This window comes from Tamandua tetradactyla, chromosome 3, assembly GCF_023851605.1.
Source record: "Tamandua tetradactyla isolate mTamTet1 chromosome 3, mTamTet1.pri, whole genome shotgun sequence".
Taxonomy (NCBI): domain Eukaryota; kingdom Metazoa; phylum Chordata; class Mammalia; order Pilosa; family Myrmecophagidae; genus Tamandua; species Tamandua tetradactyla.
The window spans coordinates 15,002,367-15,026,052 of record NC_135329.1 but is presented as its reverse complement, the minus strand read 5'-3'; the positions used below and the strand labels follow the sequence as shown (position 1 = coordinate 15,026,052).

At 36.5% G+C, this 23,686-nt stretch overlaps 1 protein-coding gene across 8 annotated transcripts in view; it reads right to left on the bottom strand.

Moving 5' to 3' along the window:
- Window positions 1-23,686, bottom strand: part of ADAM32 (ADAM metallopeptidase domain 32) — a 155,943-nt gene that overhangs the window by 35,338 nt on the left and 96,919 nt on the right. For all 8 annotated transcript variants that reach the window (XM_077152538.1, XM_077152539.1, XM_077152540.1 and 5 more), the window contains 4 exons: window positions 13,827-13,919; window positions 11,504-11,702; window positions 2,448-2,553; window positions 1,220-1,403 (listed from right to left, as the gene is read on the bottom strand). In XM_077152538.1, the coding sequence (XP_077008653.1) occupies window positions 1,220-1,403; window positions 2,448-2,553; window positions 11,504-11,702; window positions 13,827-13,919 (582 nt within the window). The remainder of the gene's footprint in view (window positions 1-1,219; window positions 1,404-2,447; window positions 2,554-11,503; window positions 11,703-13,826; window positions 13,920-23,686) is intronic.

Genomic DNA, 23,686 nt, shown 5'->3' with positions numbered 1-23,686 from the left:
TCCCCATTGTTAAAAACGAGTCCACTTCTGGTATATTATATTTTGTCAACTTGAGCAAATTGAAACAAGTATCATTAAAAACCATGAATAAAGTCCGTTTTCACACATTATCTCTGAGAAGAATGCTCCATATTAAAAAAAGAAAAAGATTCTATTCTTACTACATTGTCTACTGAGTAATATCAAATCATCTGTTTGACTGTTACATTTTTAAAGTTGTTTTGGCTCTGTGGACTAAATACATCTACTTATCTCCCTGATTTATATCTCCTTCTAGGAAGCATTCATGGTTCCTTGGCAAGAAGAGGAAACTACCATTAATGAAACTACAATAACTTTGTTTAAACAATAAACTACTAAATGTGGCTATTAATATATAAATTTCACTCATAAGGATACTAAGGCTTAACTATATTAAATAATTTGTTCAAGAACATCTAACAATTAAGTGGCAAAGTAAGAAGTGAAATCTGTGTGAATCTGTCTTCAAAACCTACATTTTATACTACATGGTTTTGCTTCATGAGCAGAGATCTGGTCAGGAATTAAATCAAATTTTGAAGTAAATTTATTCCTTCTAGGATTTTTTCCAGATTTGGGTCAGTTTCAGAGATTATAAACTATAATGATAATTAATAATAATATTCAATCTACATTTAGCTCTTACTGGATGTTGGCCATTATGCTAGGCACTGTATACGCATTTAATTGTCACAATACTCCTATAGAGTAAATGTTGCCATTATCCTCACTTTACATATAGTTGAATTAACTGAGACAAGTAGGGCAACTTGCAAAATGTCAGATAGTCAGAGGTGAAGATTTGATTCGAGCAGCCTGATTTAAGTTGTGCTGTTATCCTCGGGGCCCAAAGAGACATATATTATTCAATGGGATTCCTTCTTCCTTCTGCAAGAAGAAAAGTGAATTTCCAAGCTATGGAGTACTCAGCTGCAGTATTTCCAAGATTTCTCCCACCCTACTCCAGTCTGCAAGCACTTGGAGTTTCCTCGCACACAGTGTTGACTTTCTGAAGGGAACAGAACATCCTGATTTCCTTCTTAATATGTGGAGACCAATTAAAGCTTATTCATTTTCTTCTTCTCTAAATATTTAAGGTTACCAAAGCACTAGAAATAAAATTTGATACTTAAATGAAAATATTTATTAAAACAATGAATAAACTTAGATTTTTAAAAAAGGGTTTTAAATCATTTACCCTCTCAATATCACAGTGAGAGCCACTGTTTACCATCATTGGGTCTGGAAGTGAATCATGCAATCTGTAATCTACTGTAATACACACAGTATTTCGCACAAAAGCATAAATCACAGCGATATTTTCTTGTTGGAAAGGAACTCGAGAAGGGTAGGTACAAATTAACCTTCCACATATAAGATTCCTGCAAATAGAGTGAAATAATCTGATTATTATGCATTAGGCCTTTATTAGGAATGCTTTGGATTTGCTTTTCTTGACAAAGAAAAAGAATGAGTCCCCATTTATGGCAATTACCTAGGAGAAATTTAATGTTTTAACATTAACATTTAAATTAAAAAGTAAAAATGTATAGAGCCATTGAGCCAAGTTTATCTTTCAATGGCATTAATGGTCTTTAATTCACTGTGCAGATTATACTTTTACTGTGAAATAAGAAATTCAATTCAGTATTTTCTGGACATAATACTCTGCAAAGGGATAGAAAGATGAATAATTTGTGAGTTCTACACTTAATATAATCTAATACGAAATGTGATGCTATTAAAAGCCCATTAAAGTACTAAAAATGAAATAAATTTCTGTGAAAACTTAAGACTCTAACAGTAGTTAGGGAAAACTTCACAGAAAAGATACTGAGTCAAAATTCACAAATTAGTAAGATTTCAACTGGCATAGTAAGATATTTCTAAAAGAAACAGCATAAAATCAAGCAAGCATAAACTTACATGGTCTGTTTAGTAGTCAACAGATTTCACGAATGCAAGGGCCATGTGTGTTAACTAGCTCAGTGCCTGGCATATAAGTAGTTTCCTAATAAATATTCATTAAAATAAACTAATGATCAAAATATAAAGGAGAAATTGAATTTTTTTTTTTTTTTTTTGCATGGGCAGGCACCGGGAAAAAAAGGATACTACTTTTATAAAGAAACATAATCAAGTTTGGAGAGGAAAGGTGCAGAGCCTATTATGAGTTTCAATTTTGGATTGGATTTAGGTGCCTGATGATCATCCACTTAGACAAGTTTAAAAAAGAAGATAGAAATTTTAGCCTGTAGCACAGAAAGATGTTAGGGTTGGAAATTTTGGTTTGAGATTCACAGCAATGCACATGTGATATTTGAAACCACTGGAATGAGTAACCTATACTAAAGAGAGAGAAAAAAACTAACAACAGAATCTTATAGAACACAAGAAATGTATCTAAATGTATTTTTATAACATACCTCCATGAACAGGCTTTAAAAGATTGGTGTTTCTTACCACAGTTCCCAAACCTATCAGTTTGAGATTGGATTTCTTCATAGCAGGCAAATGGAGCATTTTTTGAACCTGTTAAAGTTAGAAATATATTTGGATTAAAATGCCCTTTCTGATCAACGATGCCATCTTGACCAAATAAGGTATCAGTGGACCAAATAAGGTATCAGTGGCTGAGAGAGTTCAGATAGAGTCAAGAAGCTACTATGGAGGTCACTTTTATGCAAGCTTCAGTTAGACACTGCTACCTACCAAACCCAACCAAAACCATTCCTCCATTTCTAAAGAACACCTAGGGCAATATATAAGATTCTACAAAGGTTCCATGCACTACGATAACTTTACAGAAACCTACAACTTTCAGATGGGTTCCCGGACCAGATAAGTCCTGAAATGCAGAGGAGCCAGCCTCTCTAGAACATCAACTAGTTCCATCCCCCTGTCCTATATTATGGACAGCCTCTTCCATAATAAAAAAAGTTAGAATGAAAAAGTGAAAAAGTTAGAATGGCCATAGCCCAAATACTCCTAAAGTGTGGGAGAAAGATCAAACGTGATGGTGGAGTTACACAGAGAAGGTAGGGTTTAACAAATGAGTATCATTTAGTTCAAAGTTTTTCTAATGAGGTTGTAAAAAAAAAAAAAAAGAAAGAAAGTGAAAGGCAATGCTCAGTTTTTCTTCATTTCCAGTCATTTTAACACCAAAAGATAATATGTGGGGAAGCAGGGAGAGTTACAGAAGTGCACACAATGAAAGGGCTGTATGAAAGCAGGCAATGCTGAGGTAACATGAGAAAATGAAATGTTTTATGCTAGATTATGAGTGGGAACTCAAAAAAAAAAAAACAGGTCTGTAACAAAACTTCATTGGAGAAATTTCATTATTTCCTCAGGAACACTATCTAAATTGCAGGAATCAAAATTACTGGCTCATATACCAATCTATTTTTCTCCATTACTGTATTAGTGTTTTATTGCTATGTAAAAAATTACCACCAACTTGGCATCTTAAAACAGCACCCATTTATGATGGCCGACTCTCTGTAGTTTATGAGTCCAGAAAGTTCTAGGTGGGGTCAACGCTCAGGCTTTCAGTAGGCTGAAATCAATGTGTTGGCTAGGGTAGTGGTCACAGTTGAGGCTAGAGGCCTCTTCCAACCTCACTTGTTGGAATTCCATTTTCTTGCAGTCGTGGGTCTGTAACCCTTATTTTATTGCTAGCTGTGTGGTGTGGGTTGCTATCAGCTGCTAGAAGCAGTCCTTAGGTACTCTCACAATAGGGCAGTTTACTTCTTCTAAACCAGCAGAATCCTTCTGCCTTCTCTCATCCTTTAAGGGGTTGCAGGATTGGCTCAGGCCCACCCAGGATGAGCTTTCTTTGATTAACTCAAAGTCACTCAATTATAGTCTTGAATTACATCTGCAAAATTCCTTCACCTTTGCATATAACCAAATCTCAAGAGCAATTGTCCATCATACTCGCTGGTTCTATCTTAACTCAAGAAGAGGAGATTATCCAAACTAGAAAAATCTTTGGGGCCATCTTAGAATTCTGCCTAGAACAATTATCTTCTCAAAAGCTGAACCTTTGTAAGCGTAATTGCCTCATCTGTAAAAATAGACAATAATATCTACCTCATTGCATTTCTATGAGAATTAATAAGATTATGCTTACTTAATCACTGCTAATATTCATCTCTTTCTCACCCTTCTCCTCTGAAGTTGAGAGAGTTCTTCCTTTTTACCTTCCCCTCCATGACTTATACTTCTTTCTTTCCACTCTTCTTTTTAATCCTTCACCTTATCTAATTCCATCTATTTCCACCATTTCAAGCTATTGATCTATCAAAGAAGCTAGTATAGATACCCTGAAGACAGGAAATGATAATTATGGATGTTCACCAAGTTTAATCAGTTTGGTTATGAATTTAAGATACCATGTTAGGAATGACAATGAAGTATTTTGCTGCCTGCAGGGATCAATTTTAAAGCAATTAAAATGAATAAATAAATTATAAATAATTTGAGTAATCCTTCATAAATAACATTGGACAGTAGAGAATTTGAGGATATACTCCTTACAACTGTCAGAGACTACCAACTGATGTTCCCGGTTAAATGGAAAAGCATATTCAGATGCCTAAAGAGAAGGTCACCTCATCTCAATGGAAATACAAGGAGCCTCTGATATATTAACTAAATGTGAGCTTTCAAACCTGATATCTGACTCACCTCATATCATGACTAATAAGCATTTACAACCTAATGTATGCTGAAACCAAACTCTACTTTACCACCTCCAACTCTGTTTTATCCCCACACTTTCACATTTCAGTTTACAGAATCACAAGCCAACCAGTTATTCAGGTCAAAACTTAGGCATCCACTTGAATTCTCTTTTCCCCTCACTATCTGCCTCTACCATCTAATCCATCAGCAGTCTTGCTAGCACTACCTTCTAGCAGCCTGAAAAAGCTGACTTCTCACCTCTCCATGGCTACCAGCCTAGCTAGCCTAAGCTGCCATCAGTTCTCTTCTAGTATGCTGCAACAGCCGTCCAATTGACTCCTTGCTTCCACTCGCCACTTCCCATGGCACATTCTCCATTCCATAATCCATAGTGATTTTCCAAAAAATAAAAATCTGATGCCAGCTTCACATTTAAAATTCTCTAATGGATTTCCATTACACTAAGAATAAAATCCAATTTTCTTACCATAGTTTTTACTCAGTTTGATTTACTACACTTCAGCCTTAATGTCCTTCGTTTTGATTTATGAACACACCAAATTCATTTCCAAGTCAGTATCGTAACAAGTGTTGCATGTCTTTGCCTAAAATGTTCTTTCCCAAGATCATTTCTTGGCTGGCTCCTCCTAAGTATTCACGTTTCTACTCAAATTTCACCTCCACAGACAGTGTCATGGTTAGGTTCATGTGTCAACTTGGCAAGGTGGTGGTACCAAGTGGTGGTACTTGTTTGTCTGGTAGGGCAAGTTCTGCCTTGTCTGTTGCAATGAGGATATTTCATAGAATTAAATCATGATCACATCAGCTGCGTCTACAGCTGATTCCATTTGTAATCAGCCAAGGGGCGTATCTTCTGCAAAGAGTGATGCTTAATCTAATCACTGGAAGCCTTTTAAGGAGGATTCAGAAGAGACAGGCTCTCTCTCTGCTTCGGCCGGAGAGCCTTTCCCGTAGAGTTCATCCAACCCTCCATCGGAATCGTCAGCTTCACAGCCTGCCCTGCGGATTTCAGACTGCATTTTCACAGTTATGTGAGACACTTTTATAAATTTTATATTTGTGAGTGTTTCCTGTTGATTCTGTTTCTCTAGAGAACCTTAGTTAATACAGATACCTTATCTTTGAATCCTCTATCTTAAGCAGCCCCACCTTCATGATCACACTTTATCCTATTATCCTGTTTTATTACTGTTGTTGCTTTTGTGTTGTTGCTATAACAGTTACCACCAATGGAAAAGATTTTATGCATTCAATCATTCATTCTTGTTTATTGTTGGAACCCTTCACTAGAATATAAGTTCCATATGAATAGGGATCTCTTTTTTTAATTTTTATTCATAAAACAATGTGCAAGCACATACATTCTTAACATGCAAACGTTCCATACATGGTATACAATCAGTAGCTCACAATGTCATCACATAGTTGTATACTCATCACTGTGATAATTTTTTAGAACATTTGCATCTCTCCAGAAAAAAAGAAATAGAAAGAAAAAAGAAAAACCACATGCATACCATACCCCTTACTCCTCCCTCTCATTGACCACTAGTATCTGCATCTACCCAATATATATACTTTTAATTTTAACATTTTTCTCCCTATTATTTATTTATTTTTAATCCATATGTTTTACTCATCTGTCCATTCTGTGGATAAAAGGAGCATCAGACTCAAGATTTTCACAATCACAGTCACATTACAAAAGCTTTAGCATAATTCAATCATTTTCAATGATTGCTACTAGAACACAGCTCTACAGTTTCAGGCACTTCCCTCTAGCCTCTCTAGTACACCTTAAGCTAAAAGGGGGATATCTGTATAATGCATAAGAGTAACCTCCAGGATAACCTCTCAATTGTTTGAAATCTCTCAGCCACTGGCACTTTATTTTGCCTGATTTCTCTCCTCCCTTTTTGGTCAAGAAGCCTTTCTCAATCTCTTGATGCTGGGTCCTAGCTTATTCTGGGCTCTCTATCCCGCGTTGCCAGGGAGATTTATAACCCTGGGAGTCATGTCCCACATAGGAGGGAGGGCAGCGAGTTCACCTGCTGAGTTGGGTTAGAGAGAGAGGCCACATCTGAGCTCCAAAAGAGGTTCTCTGGGGGTGACTCATGCATAATTTTAAGTAGGGTTAACCTGTCCTTTACAGGAATAAGTTTCATAGGGACAAACTCCAAGAAAAAGGAATAAGCAAGCCCAGCTCCTTTAGCATGAGTCAGATGCCCCTCCCAAGAACTACCTACCAACTATAGCAAGGTTAAAGGGTCCTGCAGTTAGACCAAGCCTGGTTATATAACCACCATAGTCCAACCAGTTATGAATGGATGCATAAAGCCATATTGTAAAAAAGAAAAATGGTCTTTCCCAAAGTAGCCATGCAGATAGTGGAGCAGTTTCTAGAAAGTGGCAATAAGCAGAAAATCTTATCTGAGATCTGTATAGAGAAATATGGAACTAGGAACTTATTGTGTAATCTTGCAACAATATTGCAAGCCTTATGTCATCAATAGAACAGTTAATGATGTTCAGAGCCATGTTGTTCTCTGTCTTCTCTGCATAACCTTGGTACTCCTCCAAGCCTCTCTCTCTTGCCTTTTCAGTCAGCAGAACTCCCTTTAGTATATGTTGTAGGGCAGATCTCTTGTTAACCAACTATCTTAGCTTCTGTTTATTTGTGAGTATTTTAAACTCTCCCTCATTTCTGAAAGACAGTTTTTTCAGCTAAAGAATTCTTGGTTGGCAATTTTTCTCTTTCAGAACCTTAAATATATTATACCCCTGACTTTTTGCCTCCATGGACCAATGAGAAATCAGAATTTAGACTAATTTAATATCCCTTATATGTGATGGATTACTGTGACTATACTGAGAGCCACTGATTGTGCACTTTGGAAGGATTGTATGTTGTTTGAACAAAACTATTTTGAAAAATAAATATACATACGAAGGTTCACAGTAGTTTTTGTCATAACAGGAAAAAATGGAAATAACCCAAATTTCTACCAACAAGAAAATGCAGAAACTATCATTTGATGAAATATTACTTATTTATATGCTGTTCAAGAATGGGAAAATTAATCTATGATATTAGGAAAGAAAACAGTTATTTCCTTGAAAGAACTGACTGGACAGGGATACAAAGGAACTTACTGGGCTGATGGAAATTTTCCATATTTTAATTTGGGTGCATTCATCACAATATATTCTTAAGATCTATGAACTTTATGTAATTATATCCCAATTTTTAAAATTCCATGGTTAGTGGCACTAGCAGAAATATTATGACTAAATAGGTAAAACTCATACCCAAAATAGGTCTATGTTCTAGTGAGGGAGAAATTTCTGCCTTCTACATGATGGGAAGGGTCTAATATAATAAAGCCCACACAATGGCTGGCCAGTTCCCTCACAGCACAGTACTGTATCAGAAGCTGAATGTTGCCCTATGGTGTTGACTCATCATTTACTTAGCCATGGAGGTAGCCAGACTATCCAGGTGAGAGAAATTATTATATTTCAAACCATTTACTGCCTTCGTTATTGCAGTTGTGAACTCTTCACATAGATCAACTGAAAAGCAGTAGGTAACTGGAGGAGACTGATTACCATCCACAAAACAGATCATCTTGTCTATCTGATTACTGAGAGCTTCCTCCGTGTGGAATGCCCTTCGGCAAGCTTTACATGCAACACAAATATCTTCACACTCCAGGCTCTTCACACTCCAGGCACAATCATATATATATATATACACATACTCCAGAACTCCTTGTCATTAATCTCTCAATCTTATTTTTTCTGAGTTCCTGATTAATTACCAATCAATTAGCCACTGCCCACAAATCAACATTGACCTGTACCTCTGGATATCTTCTCTTTCAGGTAAAGTGTAAAGCAGGCACTGCTCAGATTTCTGCTCAAAAGGAGAACTTTTCTTGATCACGGTTTTTCAGAGACACCTCAGAGAGGGGCTCCAATTCAGAGGGCAACCACTTCCAGCTTGTGCCAATATACTGGGTACGTTCATCTGTACCAGGCTTCAGATTTTCTTCATCCACTAACTGGTTACAGGAAACCTCCCATAAAGCTATGGATGTGGGGTGAGAAAGTAGCAGCAATGTAGCAAGAATAGATGGACTGGAACTTTGAACCAACTGTTCATACAACTTATTTAGACCTTTCTCTTTTGCTGCTTCACACATCCATCCTTCTGCTTGGGTGGTTCAGATAGCATAGTGTTCATTATAGGCAGCTTAGATTTTATAATTTGGTAGAACTGAGATTCATCTGTCCTTCATATGCTTTCTCCAGACAATTTCCACAATTCCACCATGTCTTATTGACATTGAGATTGAGAGTGAGTTGGTCAAGCTTGTAATCTTATTCTTTTTATAATAAATAAAATTTCTTATGACTCATGCCTCTATCTAAAATATTCCTATACCCTTCTTTTTGGCTGGAAGAAGCCATCTCCCACCATAGAGGCTTACAATGACAAATATTAGCTTTCCACATCTCTTTTGTAGGCAGATCGTGGGCATGTGACCCAATCCTGGCCAATGAGTGGGTCTTGGGAGAAATTCTGCTGGGGACTTCTAGAAAATATTGTTGTTTCTGGTAAAAGAGATAGGTGGAAATGTAAAAGCCCTTTCTCCATATAACTGAACACTAGGCTTTCTGAATGATGGAAGAAGTCAATCTGGAATCTTGAAAATGATGGAACCCCATGACTGAACTTCTCTGGACATTTTTGTTATGTGTGCAAATGAAATCTCTATTAAGCCACTTTTCTTCAGGTATTCTATTACTTGTGGACAAAAGATTGCTACCTAATAAAATACTCAAGTTCTTGCTCTGCAGCCAACATATGAGTCACATGCCACAGCAAAATACAATTGTAATATATCTTTATGCTATTATTCATTTTTTAAAAATTCATTGAGGAAGTATTTCATGCCAGGTATTATTCTAAGTGTTGGGGATTAGCTATGAACTTAAGATTCAGGAGATACTGCTTACATGTTAGTAAGAGATACAGACAATAAATAAGCAAATAAGCAAAATAAATGGTGGGTCATATGAAAATAAGTGCCATGGAGAAAAATAAAACAGGAGAGTCTGGCTGAGGGTTCAAGAATGGAGGAAAACTTTTCTGCAAATACAGGACAGAATTACTAATTTAGAGAAACCAGGTGAGGGAGAAAAATAAATTTAGAAATTAGGAGATCTGACCAGAGATTAGAATCCATGAAAAAAACTGTCAATTGATTAATTAGCTTGTCAACACTGGGCAAAAGCAGGTGCTGAATATTGATGGAAGTCAATAATGAGATGTCCAATATACAGAAGAATGATAAAATATGTAAAAATGAAGATAGATAAAAAGTTATTATGTATCCACCAAGACATACATATATGATAGGTAATAACTTTTGTGCTGATAAACCAGTTTAGACAAGTAACACCATAATTGGTACACAGTATCAATAATATCCAACTGAAGCTGGTATTTAAATCTACTTGTGCTTTCCTCTCTACTTGTTTCCTCCATTTTTTTAAACAGCAGTTTCCTCCCACCTACTCCAGCACTTCTGTTGTAAAGTTGATTGGTCCATTATCACACCTGTTAGCTCTCTCCCTTGGTTGAACCTCCAACAAAGAACTTGCTTGGTTCTGATGACTGATTAGTAACCAAGCCCCCATAAGCTCCAGAATTAGAGTTTTGGGGAAGGCAGAAAAAGGTCATAGCTTTTGGGGCTAAACATTCTGAAAAATGAATGCACTAGGTTATTAAGTCTAGAAGGCCATCTACATCAAAGCCAGCAGAACAATTTATTTTGCATGGAACTTCTTTCTTTTATTTATTTTCTCATTTTTGCATGGAACTTCTTGATTAAGTAAAATTTGTACAGTAGTTAAATTATTAAGAATGTGAACTCTGACATTGAGGAGGTTTACCTGGCTCTTACTAGTTGTGCAATGTCAGGAAAATTAATTAAGTGCTGTAATTTACAGTGAAATCAGGAATATATTACATGATTTATGGTGCTGTGAAAAGATAAAATTAAATTGACCTACCTTAGGCACCTCATCCTAAGCATGTATAAACTGAACACATTCTCTACCACTCCTTCCAATTTCCTTCTTGTAGGAGACTGGCACCTTTATGCACCTAGCTACAAAATCATCTTCTGGGAACCATTCTTCATGTTTCCCACTCCCTCAACCTCTTTGTCTAAGTAATTGCCAAGATATGTTCATTTTTTTTCTAAATGGTTCTCCAATCTATTTCTGTCTAATGCAAACTATAACAATGCACTCCCTGTAATACTGTAATAACATATAATATAGCCATAGCCTGCTTCATTATGATATCTGGATTTTTTTAGTTCCTTGAATACACTGTATTGGTACTCATTTCAAAATATACACATTCTGTTTCTACTACCTGTTACACTCTTTCCCATCCCCTTCACCAAAGTACTTCCTACTCATCTCTCACATCAAAGGTTACTGACCCTCCCAACATTAAAAGAGTTTTCTTGTGATATGTTCATACCATTTATTTCTCTTTTGTCTTCTCACATTGGGTAGATAAATTATTGGGTAATTTTAACAGTCTAGACAGTGTTCTAAGTGCCTTCCATCCATTAACTCATTTAAAATTATCATGAAGAGCAGCTCTCCATATAAAATTTCCCCATTACCTTAGTTAACATTAAAAAAAATATTGAGGACCAACTATTTAGATATAGCAAAAGAATATTACCTTTTCCAAATAATTTCTCACATCGTTCATCAAGATCATGGCAATTTCCATCATAGCAGAAAAACTTTCCTTGCTTGCATAAATGCCCATTGTGGATGGTTATATCAGGCTGACACTGTGGTGAGCTTCCGTTACAAAACTCAGCAATATCACATTCAGGATGAGCTTTGGGCCTACATTCAAAATTGCTGTCAGCAATCTAATAGAAATTAGAATATTTTAAAAAAAGCATTAAATATAATGTGGTTAATGCTTACTAATTTTTATTCCAAAATTGTGTTAATTCCATTTACAGTTTATAATCTACTTATTAGTTTAGTCACTTCTAATTTTTTATTGAATCCTTCTTTTGTATAATGTATTATGCTAATGATACTGAAAAACTAACAGGAGATAAAGAACAGGTATAAAAGAAAGAACAGCAGAAATATGATGTTATGAGAGCCAACGTTTTGTTTGTGTTTTCAGCGGAAGGAAATTTTTTTTAGCTTGGGAAAATCATTCCTTTTGGGTGGATTGTATAATTTAGTCAATTTCCAAATAAAATATATCCATTCCAACCATAGTTTATAAATATCAAATATCTTCAAATTCTGTGATGAGTGTGAGACATGAATGTTAATAAAGTGCAGGGTAGGGGGAAGTGTGATTAAAGAGACAACTCAACTACTGTAGTCTTTAGAGAAGGAACTCAATTGCCATCTTTCTCCTGAATGACCCCACCGTTAATTAACTCTTCTGTATACTGAATTCTGAAAATTCATAAAAAGCATATTAAATGGGCTATCATAGACTTCTTTGCTGATGATGACTCCAGCTGACATTAAGATCAAAGAAGTACTAATGTAACAACATGATAGGATTCAAGGAAAAAATATAAAACTGTCAGTCAAGGACACTCAAGAAGATGAATTCATGCTAAGGTAGGTCAGCAGAGAGATTTTAATATGAAAAAAATTGTTACAAATATATTAAAAGAGCTGTAAAAGAAAATGGGACAGTGAGACAAGATTCTCACCATTAAAGCTCAAATGTGAGCAGCTAGAAATAAAAACCTAAAATTCTGGCATTGTAACCCCTACCAAATGCTGAAATCTGTTCTGCAACTGATTGTTGTAATGTACTTTGAAATTTCTTGCTTTTATGCTTATATGCTATTTAAAGAGAAGGAGTATAACAGAGGAGATAGGATTTGCAAGTGAATATGACTGCTGAATCATATTAATATTTCTGTTGGTCTCCAGTGTCGTGGAGCAGCTAAAAGAAAAAAAGGAAAATCATGGAACTTAAACCCATACCAAACTTTAAAATCTGTTCTATAACTACTTCTTAAAATGTACTTGGAAATTTACTACTTTTTTGTATACATGTTATATTTCACAAAAAAGGTAAGAAAAAAAAAGTTAAAAATGTGATCTTTTAATAAAGTGACCTTAAATAGTAAGTTCACAGTTCAAATTCTATGTTAACATGTAGCATTTGGAAAGGATCCTTTTGAGTCAATTTTATTTTTTATACTTTTATGGAAAACTGCTGTATTGTTTCAACTATATGCTCAATCAGATACCTATCACTCCCAGTAACAAAATTTATATATATATATATATATAATACATATTGGATAGAAGAATGAAAACTGTCCCTTTTCATGTAGCTATGAACTTAGTATCTTTTTCTTTATTTGAAAAGTCATTTATTTTCCAATATCAAAAGTTTAGAATTGCCATAGCCCAAAACAACCCCAAAGAGAGATATGGAAAGATCAAAGGTGATGGTGGAATTATACACTGAAGATAGGACTTAACAAATGAATATGAATGCTGAATCATTAAATTGATATCACTTTTAGTCTCCAGTATTTTAGAGCTGCTAGAGGTAAAAACCTAAAATTATGAAATTGTAACCCATGTGAAAGTCTGAAATATGTTCTACAACTAATTGTGGTGTTGTGCTTGGAAATTTATAGCATTTTTGTATATATGTTATTGTCCACAAAAAAAGAAGGAAAAAAAGTCGATGGTGATGATAAAAAAGTATTGAACCCTGCTAGCCTCCTATATTCTGGGGCAGCTAGAAGGAAAAATCTGAGGGGATCAAATGGTAGCCCACGACAAACTCTGGGATCTGTCCTGTGACCACTTTCTGAAGAGTGCTTTGAAAACTATTGCTTTTTTATTTCTTTGCTTTGTATACATGTTGTACCATACAACAAAAAGGGCCAAAAAATCATCTATTTTGACTTACAAATGTAAGTCTGTAATTAAACTGGACTAGACATGATTCTTTGTACATTTGGAAGATGTTAGGAAGCCTTAACTCTTACCCGACAATTCCTGCAGCACAACCCTTTGTCACATTGTGCTCCTGGTTTCAGTACACAAGTGCGAGGGTCACAGCAGCTGTCAGGTCCACATTGCTGTGAAGGAGTGGGACATACAAGTAAAAACATGGAATGCAGAACACAGATTTTCTGTAGAAACTATATTTTCTGGGCTTATCTGTTGAGACTTGGGGCAGGACAAGAATTCTCTTGACATTTATGGATCCCAGCAACTCTAATCAATTAAAATATTAGTGTAGGATTTTACCTCGGGTCGTAACACAGTAACTGGCACCACACTTACTCTCCTACTCAACTAGAAAGCTGGAAAAACATATGAAACAAGTATTTTCAGAAATTAGATAACAGGGATGTGATCCCTCAGAGGAGACAAATGAGCCTTTAGTTACCAGCTTTCTACCTGGGATATTTCCTAAGCAGGACACAAAGATCGCACTGATATTGGAAGACAGTGATGGGAGTCTGAGGAGTTCAAAGTAGATGAATTACTGGAGCAAATTATTCATGAAGAGGAAGCTAATAAAGAAGGAGCTCCAGACTTCTGCATAAGGATCAACTTCAGCCTTTGGTTGAACTGCACATATATGACAAAGAAAAACTATTGCGGAGAAAACAAATGACTGGCAGGACTCTGAGACCTGAAAAATCCCTAGCTATCTGAGCTAGGAGACATTTGGGTTTTGACCATTCAGAGTGGAGAGTCCTCACTGAACAGCCAGAGCATTCATTACACACCCAAGAAGGTGTTGTCTTGACTCCCAGGTATGAGCCTGGCCCTGGCATCGTGGGATTCAGAATGCCCTCTTGACCAAAATGGGGTAAAGAATGTTACAAAATAAGGCTTCAGTGGCTAAGAGATTTCAGTTAGAGTGGAGAGGTCATTCTGGTGGTTACTCTTATGCAAGCTTCAGTCAGATATTTCAAATATCCAAGTGTGCCAATCCCAACCAAAAGTATTCCTGAAAACCCCTAAAGACAACCCAGGGCTCTAAGACTATAAAAGTTTTACTTACTAAATTTATTTTCCAGAAACTTAAAACCTCCAGATGTTCCTATGCCAGATAAGCTCTGAAACTTAGCACTACCAGTCTCTTCCAGAATATCAACCAGTCGCATCCCCCTACCCCATAATGTTGGCACCCCTTTTCAACATGAAGAAGCTAGAATGGCCATTGTCCAAATACCTCTGAAGACTGAGAAAAGGATCAAATGAGAGGGAGGAATTGTAACAGAGAAGATAGGATTTAACAAATGAGCATAACTACTGAATCATTATATTGATACTTCTTTTTAGTTTCTAGTGTATTAGAACAGCCAGAAGGAAATACCTGAAATTGTGTAATTGTAACCCGTGCTATACTTTGAAATTTGTTCTACAACTACCTGTTAAACTGTATTTTGAAATTTATCACTTTTCTGTATATATGTTATAATTCACAATAAAAATGTTTTTTATAAAGGAGTTGTCTTAGGGTGAAAAACTAACTTTAAGCTAAAGCTTCTTTAAACTTCCCTAAAAAAGCTTAAAGGCAGACTTCAAGAAGATGACTTGATTAACAAGTATCGTAAATGTGGCAACATAGTCTAAATCCAGACTGTAAATCCTGAGACTCTACAATAGAACAGACACAATATATAACATTAAAAAGTCACACATGCTAGCAAGCAAAATAAATGTGATTCATAACCACAAAAAAAATAGTTAATAGAAAAAAAACAGAAATGATGGCAATGAAATATTTAACAGACAAGGATCTTAAAGCAGTAATTATAAATATGTTCAAGCATTTGAATTAAAATATGAACATAATGAAGGGAGAAATGAAAACTAAAGAGGAACTAAATGGAAAATACATCTAAAATGGAGAAATTTACTGAATTGGTATGAAGTGTAGCAACTTTGGTGAGCTTGAACAGACAACAATAAAAACTATTCAAACCGAAGCAAAGTGAGAGAAGGGGCCAAAAAAAAATCAGAGCTTCCATGAACTGTGGAGCAATATCAAGCCATCAAATACCTGTGTAATTGGAGTTGCAAAATGTTGTAGGAAAGAATGCAGAGGCATAAAAAATATATGAAAAAAAAGATTGCTGAAATGTTCCTAATGTGATATAATCTAAAACCCTACAGATTCCAGAAACTCATCTAAACATAAGAAAAATGAGTATTAACAGAATCATACCTATGCATTTCATAGTTAGCTATTAAAAGCCAAAGGTAAAGACAATATCTTGAAAGCAGCTGGATTTTTTTAAAAAGCAATGTATTCCCAGGAAAATAAAGGTGAGAATTACCATTGACTTATAATAAGGAATAATGTAAACCTGAAGAAAATAGAATGTCCTCTTTAAAGAGCCAAAAGATACCTGCAAAAACAGAATTCTATGATCAACAAAACATGTCTTTCAAGAATGAAAAAGAAATAAAATATTTTCAGGCAAAGAAAAACTGAGAAAAGTCATTACCTATTGATCTGGGTTAAAAAATGTTAAAGGACATTCATCAGGCTGAAGAAAAATGATCCAAGGAAGAAACTCAAGTCTACACAAAATAATGTAACATGCAGAAATTGATAAGTTGTAAATAAACAGACAAGAATTTGTCTATCTCTTAAAAGTTCCCTTCAAATAAAATTGCCGTTTAAAGCAAAAATAATACCAATGTATTGTGGGGTTCATAACATGTAAAGAAGCAAAATTTATGATAGCAATATTACAATAAACGGGGAAGGAGATAATGAAAGTATACTTTTGTAAGGTTCATCCATTCTAAGTAAAGTTATGTATTCCAATGTGATGGTATACTATTTGTAATTTAAAGATGCATATTATAAACCTGAGAGCCACCACTGAAAATAAAACAAGCAGTGTAGCTAATAAGCTAATTAAAGAGGTAAAATAGAGAATCAAAAATAATTAATCCAAAAGAAAGCAAGAAGAGGGGAAAAAACAAACAAAGAATATCAAGGAATATAGAAAACAACGAAATAAGTGGCAGATATAAAGCCAACCATGTTAATTATTACATGAATAAAATGGATTTAACACACAAATTAAAAGGCTGAGATTAGCAGTCTGGATTAAAAGCAAATCCCAAATATATGCTATCTACAAGAAATCCACACTCTATGAATAAATATGCCAGAAGGCTAAAAGTAAAAAGAATGAAAAAAGCATTCTTCAAACACTAATCATAAGAAAACTGGGGTGGGCAGGGCGCGAGAGTAGTTCAGTGGTAGAATTCTCACCTGCCATGCAGGAGATCTGAGTTTGATGCCTAGTCCACGCACTTCCCAAAAAATAAACCAGCAAGAAAAAAATTAAAAAAAAAAAAATCAAAAATGGTGCTGCAATAACGGGATACTCACATGGAAAAATAATGAAAAAAGAAAACTGGAGAAGCTATCAGACAGGGTAGAATGAAGATGAGGTAGGTTGAGTTATGTACCCCAGGGGGAAAAAAAACAACACATGCTTTTAATCCATTCCTGTGGGCATGAATCTATTGAAAATAGGACCTTTTGAAGAAGTTATTTTTAATTAATGTATGGCCCAACTGAATGAGGATGAGCCTTAATTCTATTACTGGAGCCTTTATGAAGAGAAAGCTATGTGGAGAAGAAACTGGAAGTCAGAGAAACTCAGATAAGAAAGAGAGGAATCGCTATGTGAGGAGAAAGCCAAGGAATCCCAAGGATTGTGAATCAGCCAGAATGCCATGGAACCAGAGAGGAAGTCACTCAGTTGTCCAAACCATGACACAATAAATTCCCATTTTTAATTCCAACGTATGGTGTGGAATTCATCATAGCTGCTTGGACCAAATATGAAGCAAGGAATATTTAACAGAGGTAAAGAGAGACATTTCATTATAAAGCAATTCATCGAGAAGACCTAGAAATTCAAGAGATATATGAATCAAATAATAGTGCTTAAGAAGACCGATGCAAAAAGTGACAGGCTAAGGAATGAACACCTACAGAGAGAGAGCCCTTACCATGTGCCAGGCATGTGTGGTAGTTTGATTTTTAAAATGGCTCCAATTCTCTACTCAACAATGTGTTTGTGCCTTTTGCAGTATCACTTTGAAATTTCCCCCATCAAGAGATGGAGTCTATTTTCCCACCCTTTGAATTCTGGGCTAGCCTTGAGACTTCATTTAACAGTATACCAGTTCTGAGACTACACCTCAAGAAGCCTTGCATCCTTCTGATTTCTCTCTTGGACCACTGCCCCATCATGAGAACAAGCCTAGACTAGTGTGCTAGAGGATGAGACCATTTTGAGAAGAGCCAAGGCCATCCTAGACCAACCAACTGCCCTATAACCCCTAAGCATGTGTGTTAGCCTCCAAGACCAGAATAACCACCTAGTTGGTCCATAGACTCATGAGCAATAATGAATGATTATTGTTTTTTAAAAAACATGACAGACTGAAAAGAGAAATAAGAAAATTGACAATTATAGTTGCAGATTTCAAATCTTCTCTCCTAGTAAGTAAGATAATAAAAAGAAAATCAGAAAGGGTACAGAAGCTTCAAATAACACTAATAATCAGTTTGTTCTAATTGCCACGTAAAACACTATACCCAAAAATGTCAGACATCGGGGGGATCCAAGATGGCGTCTTAGTAAGGTACATGCGTCTTAGTTCCTCCGACTCCAAATCAACTAATAGGTGAACAGAAACAGTACAAAACAACTCCCGGGGCTACAGCAGGGAATGGACACACAGCGTAACCAAGTCTGGGCTGGCTAGTCTGACTGTGAAACTCAGCTGCGGTGAGTGAGATCCCCGAGCGGCGGGTGATTTCCCGAGCAGCCGCAGCTGCGGCGGTCCGAGCTAATCCCTCCCTCCTTCCGGGGCTGGCTGAGAGACTCGGAGAGATAAGCTTCCCAGCCAAGGCGGCTGGCGCCACACTTTTGCGGGCGGCTTCGAGTCCGCGACTACAAGTCTCGGATCAGAGGGCTATCCAAAGTCTGGGCTGGCAAGTGTGATTGCGAGACTTGGCTGCGGCGAGACCCCCGAGCGGCCGCAGCTGCGGCGGTCCGAGCTAATCCCTCCCTCCTTCCCGGGCCGGCTGAGAGTATTGGAGAAGTAAGTTCCCCAAGCCGAGGCAGGCGGCGCCCTTCTTCTGCGGGCGGCTTCGAGTCTCGGCTTTAAGTCCGCGGCTACGAGTCCCGGATCAGAGGGCTATCCAAAGTCTGGGCTGGCTAGACTGACTGCGAGACTCGGCTGCAGTGAGACCCCCGAGCGGCGTGCGATCTCCCGATCAGCGGCAGCTGCGGTGGTCCGAGCTACTCCCTCCCCCCTTTCCGGGCCGGCTGAGAGTATTGGAGAAGCAAGTTTCCCAAGCCGAGGCAGGTGGCACCCCTCTTTTGCGGGCGGCTTCGAGTCTCTGCTTCGAGTCCGTGGATACGAGTCTCAGATAGGAGGGCTATCCAAGCCGCGGAAGCCCCCCCCCCATGGGAGGCTTCCTGGTCCAGTGGTGCCTTGGAGCTGGCCGGCTGCCTCAGCAGAAAGTTGAACATCTCCTTCCCAGCCTCTGGCTGCCAAAGCTCACTGAAGTGGATAATAGATGCAAACTACGTACCTTTTATGAGAAGTGAATGGCCACAGACGTTGCTGCTGACATTCGGGGAGAAGAGTGGAAGGGTTATGTTTTCCACATCAGGAGCAGAAATGACAAACAAGGTTTCCCCATGAAACAGGGTGTCTTGACCCATGGCCATGTCTGCCTTTTACTGCGTAAGGGGCATTCCTGTTACAGACCAAGAAGAACCAGAGAAAATCTATTCAGGGTTGCATTGAGGATGCCAATCTGAGTGTTCTCAACTTGGTTACTATAAAAAAAGGAGAGAAGGTAATTCCTGGAGTGACTGATACTACTGTGCCTCGTAGTATACCCTAAAAGAGCCAGCAGTATCCGCAAACTTTTCAGTCTCTGTAAAGATGATGTGTGCCAGTATGTTGTGAGAAAGCCCTTAAGCAAACAATGCAACAAACCTAGGACCAAAGCACCCAAGATCAGCGTCTTGTTACTCCATGTGTTCTGCAACATAAATATCAGTGTATTGCCCTGAAGAAACAGTGTATTAAGAAAAATAAGGAAGAGGCTGAAAAATAGGCTAAGCTTTTGGTCAAGAGAATGAAGGAGGCCAAAGAAAAATGCAGAAACAGATTGCCAAGAGACGGAGGTTGTTCTTTCTGAGAGCTTCTACCTCTAAGTCTGAGTCCAGTCAAAAATAAGAATTACAAATAAATAAGATCAGACTTTTTTTTAATTGGGTAAAGACTGGAATAGACATTTCTCCAAAGAAGAAATAAACAAATGACCAGTAAGTATGTGAAAAGATGATCAACATCATTAGCCATTAGGGAAATGCAAATCAAAACCATAATGAGATGCACACCCCTGGAATAGCTACTATCTACAAAATCAGAAATAAATTTTAGAGTGTATGGGAGAAACAAGAATACTCATTCATTGTTGACGGAAAAGTAAAATGGCGTAGCAACTGCCGAAGACAGTTTGGCAGCTTTTCAGAAAGTTAGGTATAGAATTACATATGTCCTGGAATTCCACTTCTAGTTATATATCTGAAAGAATTGAAAGGAAGGACTCAAACAGATATTTGCATACCAGTGTTCATAAGGCATTATGCAACCCAAGGGTCCATCCAAAGATGAGTAGATAAATAAAATGTGGTATACGTTTCCATCATTTCCATACAATAGATTATTCAGCTGTAAAAAGAAATGAAGTTTGGATACGTGCAACAACAGGGGTGAAACTCAAAGACATCATGTTGATTGAAGTAAGGCAGTCACAAAAGGACAAAGAAATTCACAGAGGAGAAACTAGAATATAAGTTACCAGGGGCTGGGGTGGGAGTAGAGAATGAGGAGTTAACGCTTAAATGGTACAGAGTTTCTGTGTGGGGTGATGGGAAAGTTCGGCAGTGGATGGTGGTGATGGTAGTACAGCATTGTGAATGAATTAATTAACATCACTGAATTATATATCTGAATATGATTAAAAGGGGAAATTTCAGGGTGTACATGAGTTATAAGAATAAGAACTGTAGGGCTATACAAGACCGTAAAACCTAATGTAAATTATGGGCTATAGTAAATAGTGTAATTATAATATTGTAACAAAAATAAGAAAAAGAAAGAAATAAAAATTAAATTAAAAATAATAATGATATTGTGTCATCAATTGTAAAAAAAAATGCACCACACTAATGCAAAGTGTTAATAAAGGGAAAACTGCTCCTGTGCCAGGGGTTTATGGGAACTCTGTAAGTTCTCATGATTTTTCTGTAAACCAAACAACTTCTCAAATAAATAAATAAATGAATAAGGATTATCAATCTTTAATTCTTTCAGAATTCAGGAAAGGAGGGGAGTAATTTCCAAATTACCCTAAGCCCAAAGCCGATTTAAAAAAAAAATTGCAGGAAAAGAAAAAATTACAGACTACAATCTCTGCCTGAAAATATACACCATAATTCTGAATAAAATATTGGTAAATAATATCAAGAAATATATATTAAAAAGATAACATCCCAATTGGGGTTAACCTTAGGAATTCACGGTTGGTTTAACATTTAAAAACCATTCAATGAAATGCACTGTGTAACATTAAAAAGGAGAAAACTCATATGAGCATATCAATAGAGAAGGAAACATTTGACAAAATTTAAAACCAGTTCTTGATACAAATACATACTATAAAAAGAAGGGAACTTTCTCAACCTGATAAAAGGCATCTATTTAAAAAATAAGTAAATAACCGACAACTTACATCATATTTCATGATGAAAGACAGAGAGCTTTCCCTCTAAGAATAAGGACAAGGTAAAAATTCCAGTCTCCACGCTCTAATCAGTATTGTACTAGAAGGCCCAGCCAATACAATAAGGCAACAAAAAGTGGAAAAAAGAACATAAAAGTCATATAGATTGGAGAGAATTATCTTTATTTTCAGAAAACATGATCAGTAGCATCGAAAATTCTTAAGAATCTATGCAGAAGCCAATAAAACTAACCACTGAATGTAGTTAGGTCACTAGATCCAAGATGAATTTATAAAGGTCAATTGTATTTTTTTTACTAACAGAGGAACAAAACTGAGGATTTTTACTCTGTTTTCCAGCATAAAAGGTACAATCATTACAGATGGTGTGGAATCGGCTCAAGAATAGACAAATAAACCAATGAACAGGACAGACCAGGAACAGAGTCACGTATTTATGGCAGTTCATTTTATAATAAGGATGCTAAGGTAATGCAAAGGAGAAAAGATAGTCATTTTAACAAATACTCTCAGAAAAACTTAATGTGCATATGGAAGACAATAACTCAAATCTCTCACGAGAGACAAAAGTTAACCCAAAATGGATTATAGAATAAATTTAAAAGTTAAAACCATGTAACTTCTAGAAAAAAACACAGGAGAATATACTTATCTTGCATATGCAAAGATTTCTTAGACAAGACACAATAAACACGAACCATATAGGAAAAATGTGGATATACTCATCTTCATCAAAATTAAGAACATCTGCTATTCTAAACATGTTGTTGAGAAGCTGAAAAGTGACTCCATAAATTAGAAGCAAATATTTGAAATACACACATCTGAAAAAGGGCTAGTATGCAGCCTATATAAGAAAGTCTTACAAATCAACAGTAAAATGACAAAAAGAAACTATTTCTAAAAACTAACCAAGGGTGCATGGGTGGTTCGGAGGTAGAATGTTCGCCTTTCATGTAGGAGATGCGGGTTTGATTTCCAGACCCTGTACCCCGCCCACCCACCCCCCCAGCCAAAAAAAAGGGAGGGCTACATGGCTCAGCAGGCAGAGTTTCTCCCTGCTGTGCCGGAAACCTGGTTCGATACCTGGTTCCTGCCCATGCAAAAAATAAAAAAATAAAACTAAAAAACTAACCAAACATTTGAATGGACTATTTTTAAAAAAGAAAAACAAATGGTCAACAAGGACATGAGAAGATGCTCAACATTATTAGATTCATCAAGGAAATGCAAATTAAAAACACTACAAAACCACTAGAAGGGCTAAAATTTGAAAGGCTGACCACATCACATTTTGGTGAGAATGTATTATATACATTTGTTGAAACGCATTGACTTGTACACTTAAAATGAGCACATTTTATTTTACGTAGATCATACCTTTGTAAAGTTGATTTACAAAGAAACACAAAAGAATGAAGAGGGAGGACTGGTTCTACTAAATGGTAAAACAATGTGAAATCGTAATGATTAAAACAGTGTAATATGGGTTCAAGCACATTCAGACCCATGTATATATTAAACCATAGTATGCTCACGGAAATGTATTATATCTTCAGTACTGCTACAAATATTGAATTACCCAGAAGCATCCTGACCTGGACTTTTCATATTCACTGTCTTTACTGGGCTTTTCTATCGAGTAAATAATCAAAATCATCCAACGTGCAGATGTCATGTATCAGCACAGATTCCCTCACGATAGTATTGATTCTATTGTGAAGTAATACCCCATTGAACATATATGATGGACCACTGACATATTCACCTTCAATAAGAAATTGCATAATGTCCAGTGGTTAAAAGGAGGTTTTGAAAGATCATTTGTAGTTAGCCTGGAACCCAAAAGTTCCTTCTAGAGTCCCCTTTTTCCCATCAGCAGTAGTTTTTTTGCAGTACATTAAAAAAATTTTTTTTCAAAACTCTTCGGTCTATAAAATCTAGACAATATATTTGTATGTGAATTTCAACCTGTTGTCATGCCAATATTCCTCATGGCACTTAGTCATATGAGATGTA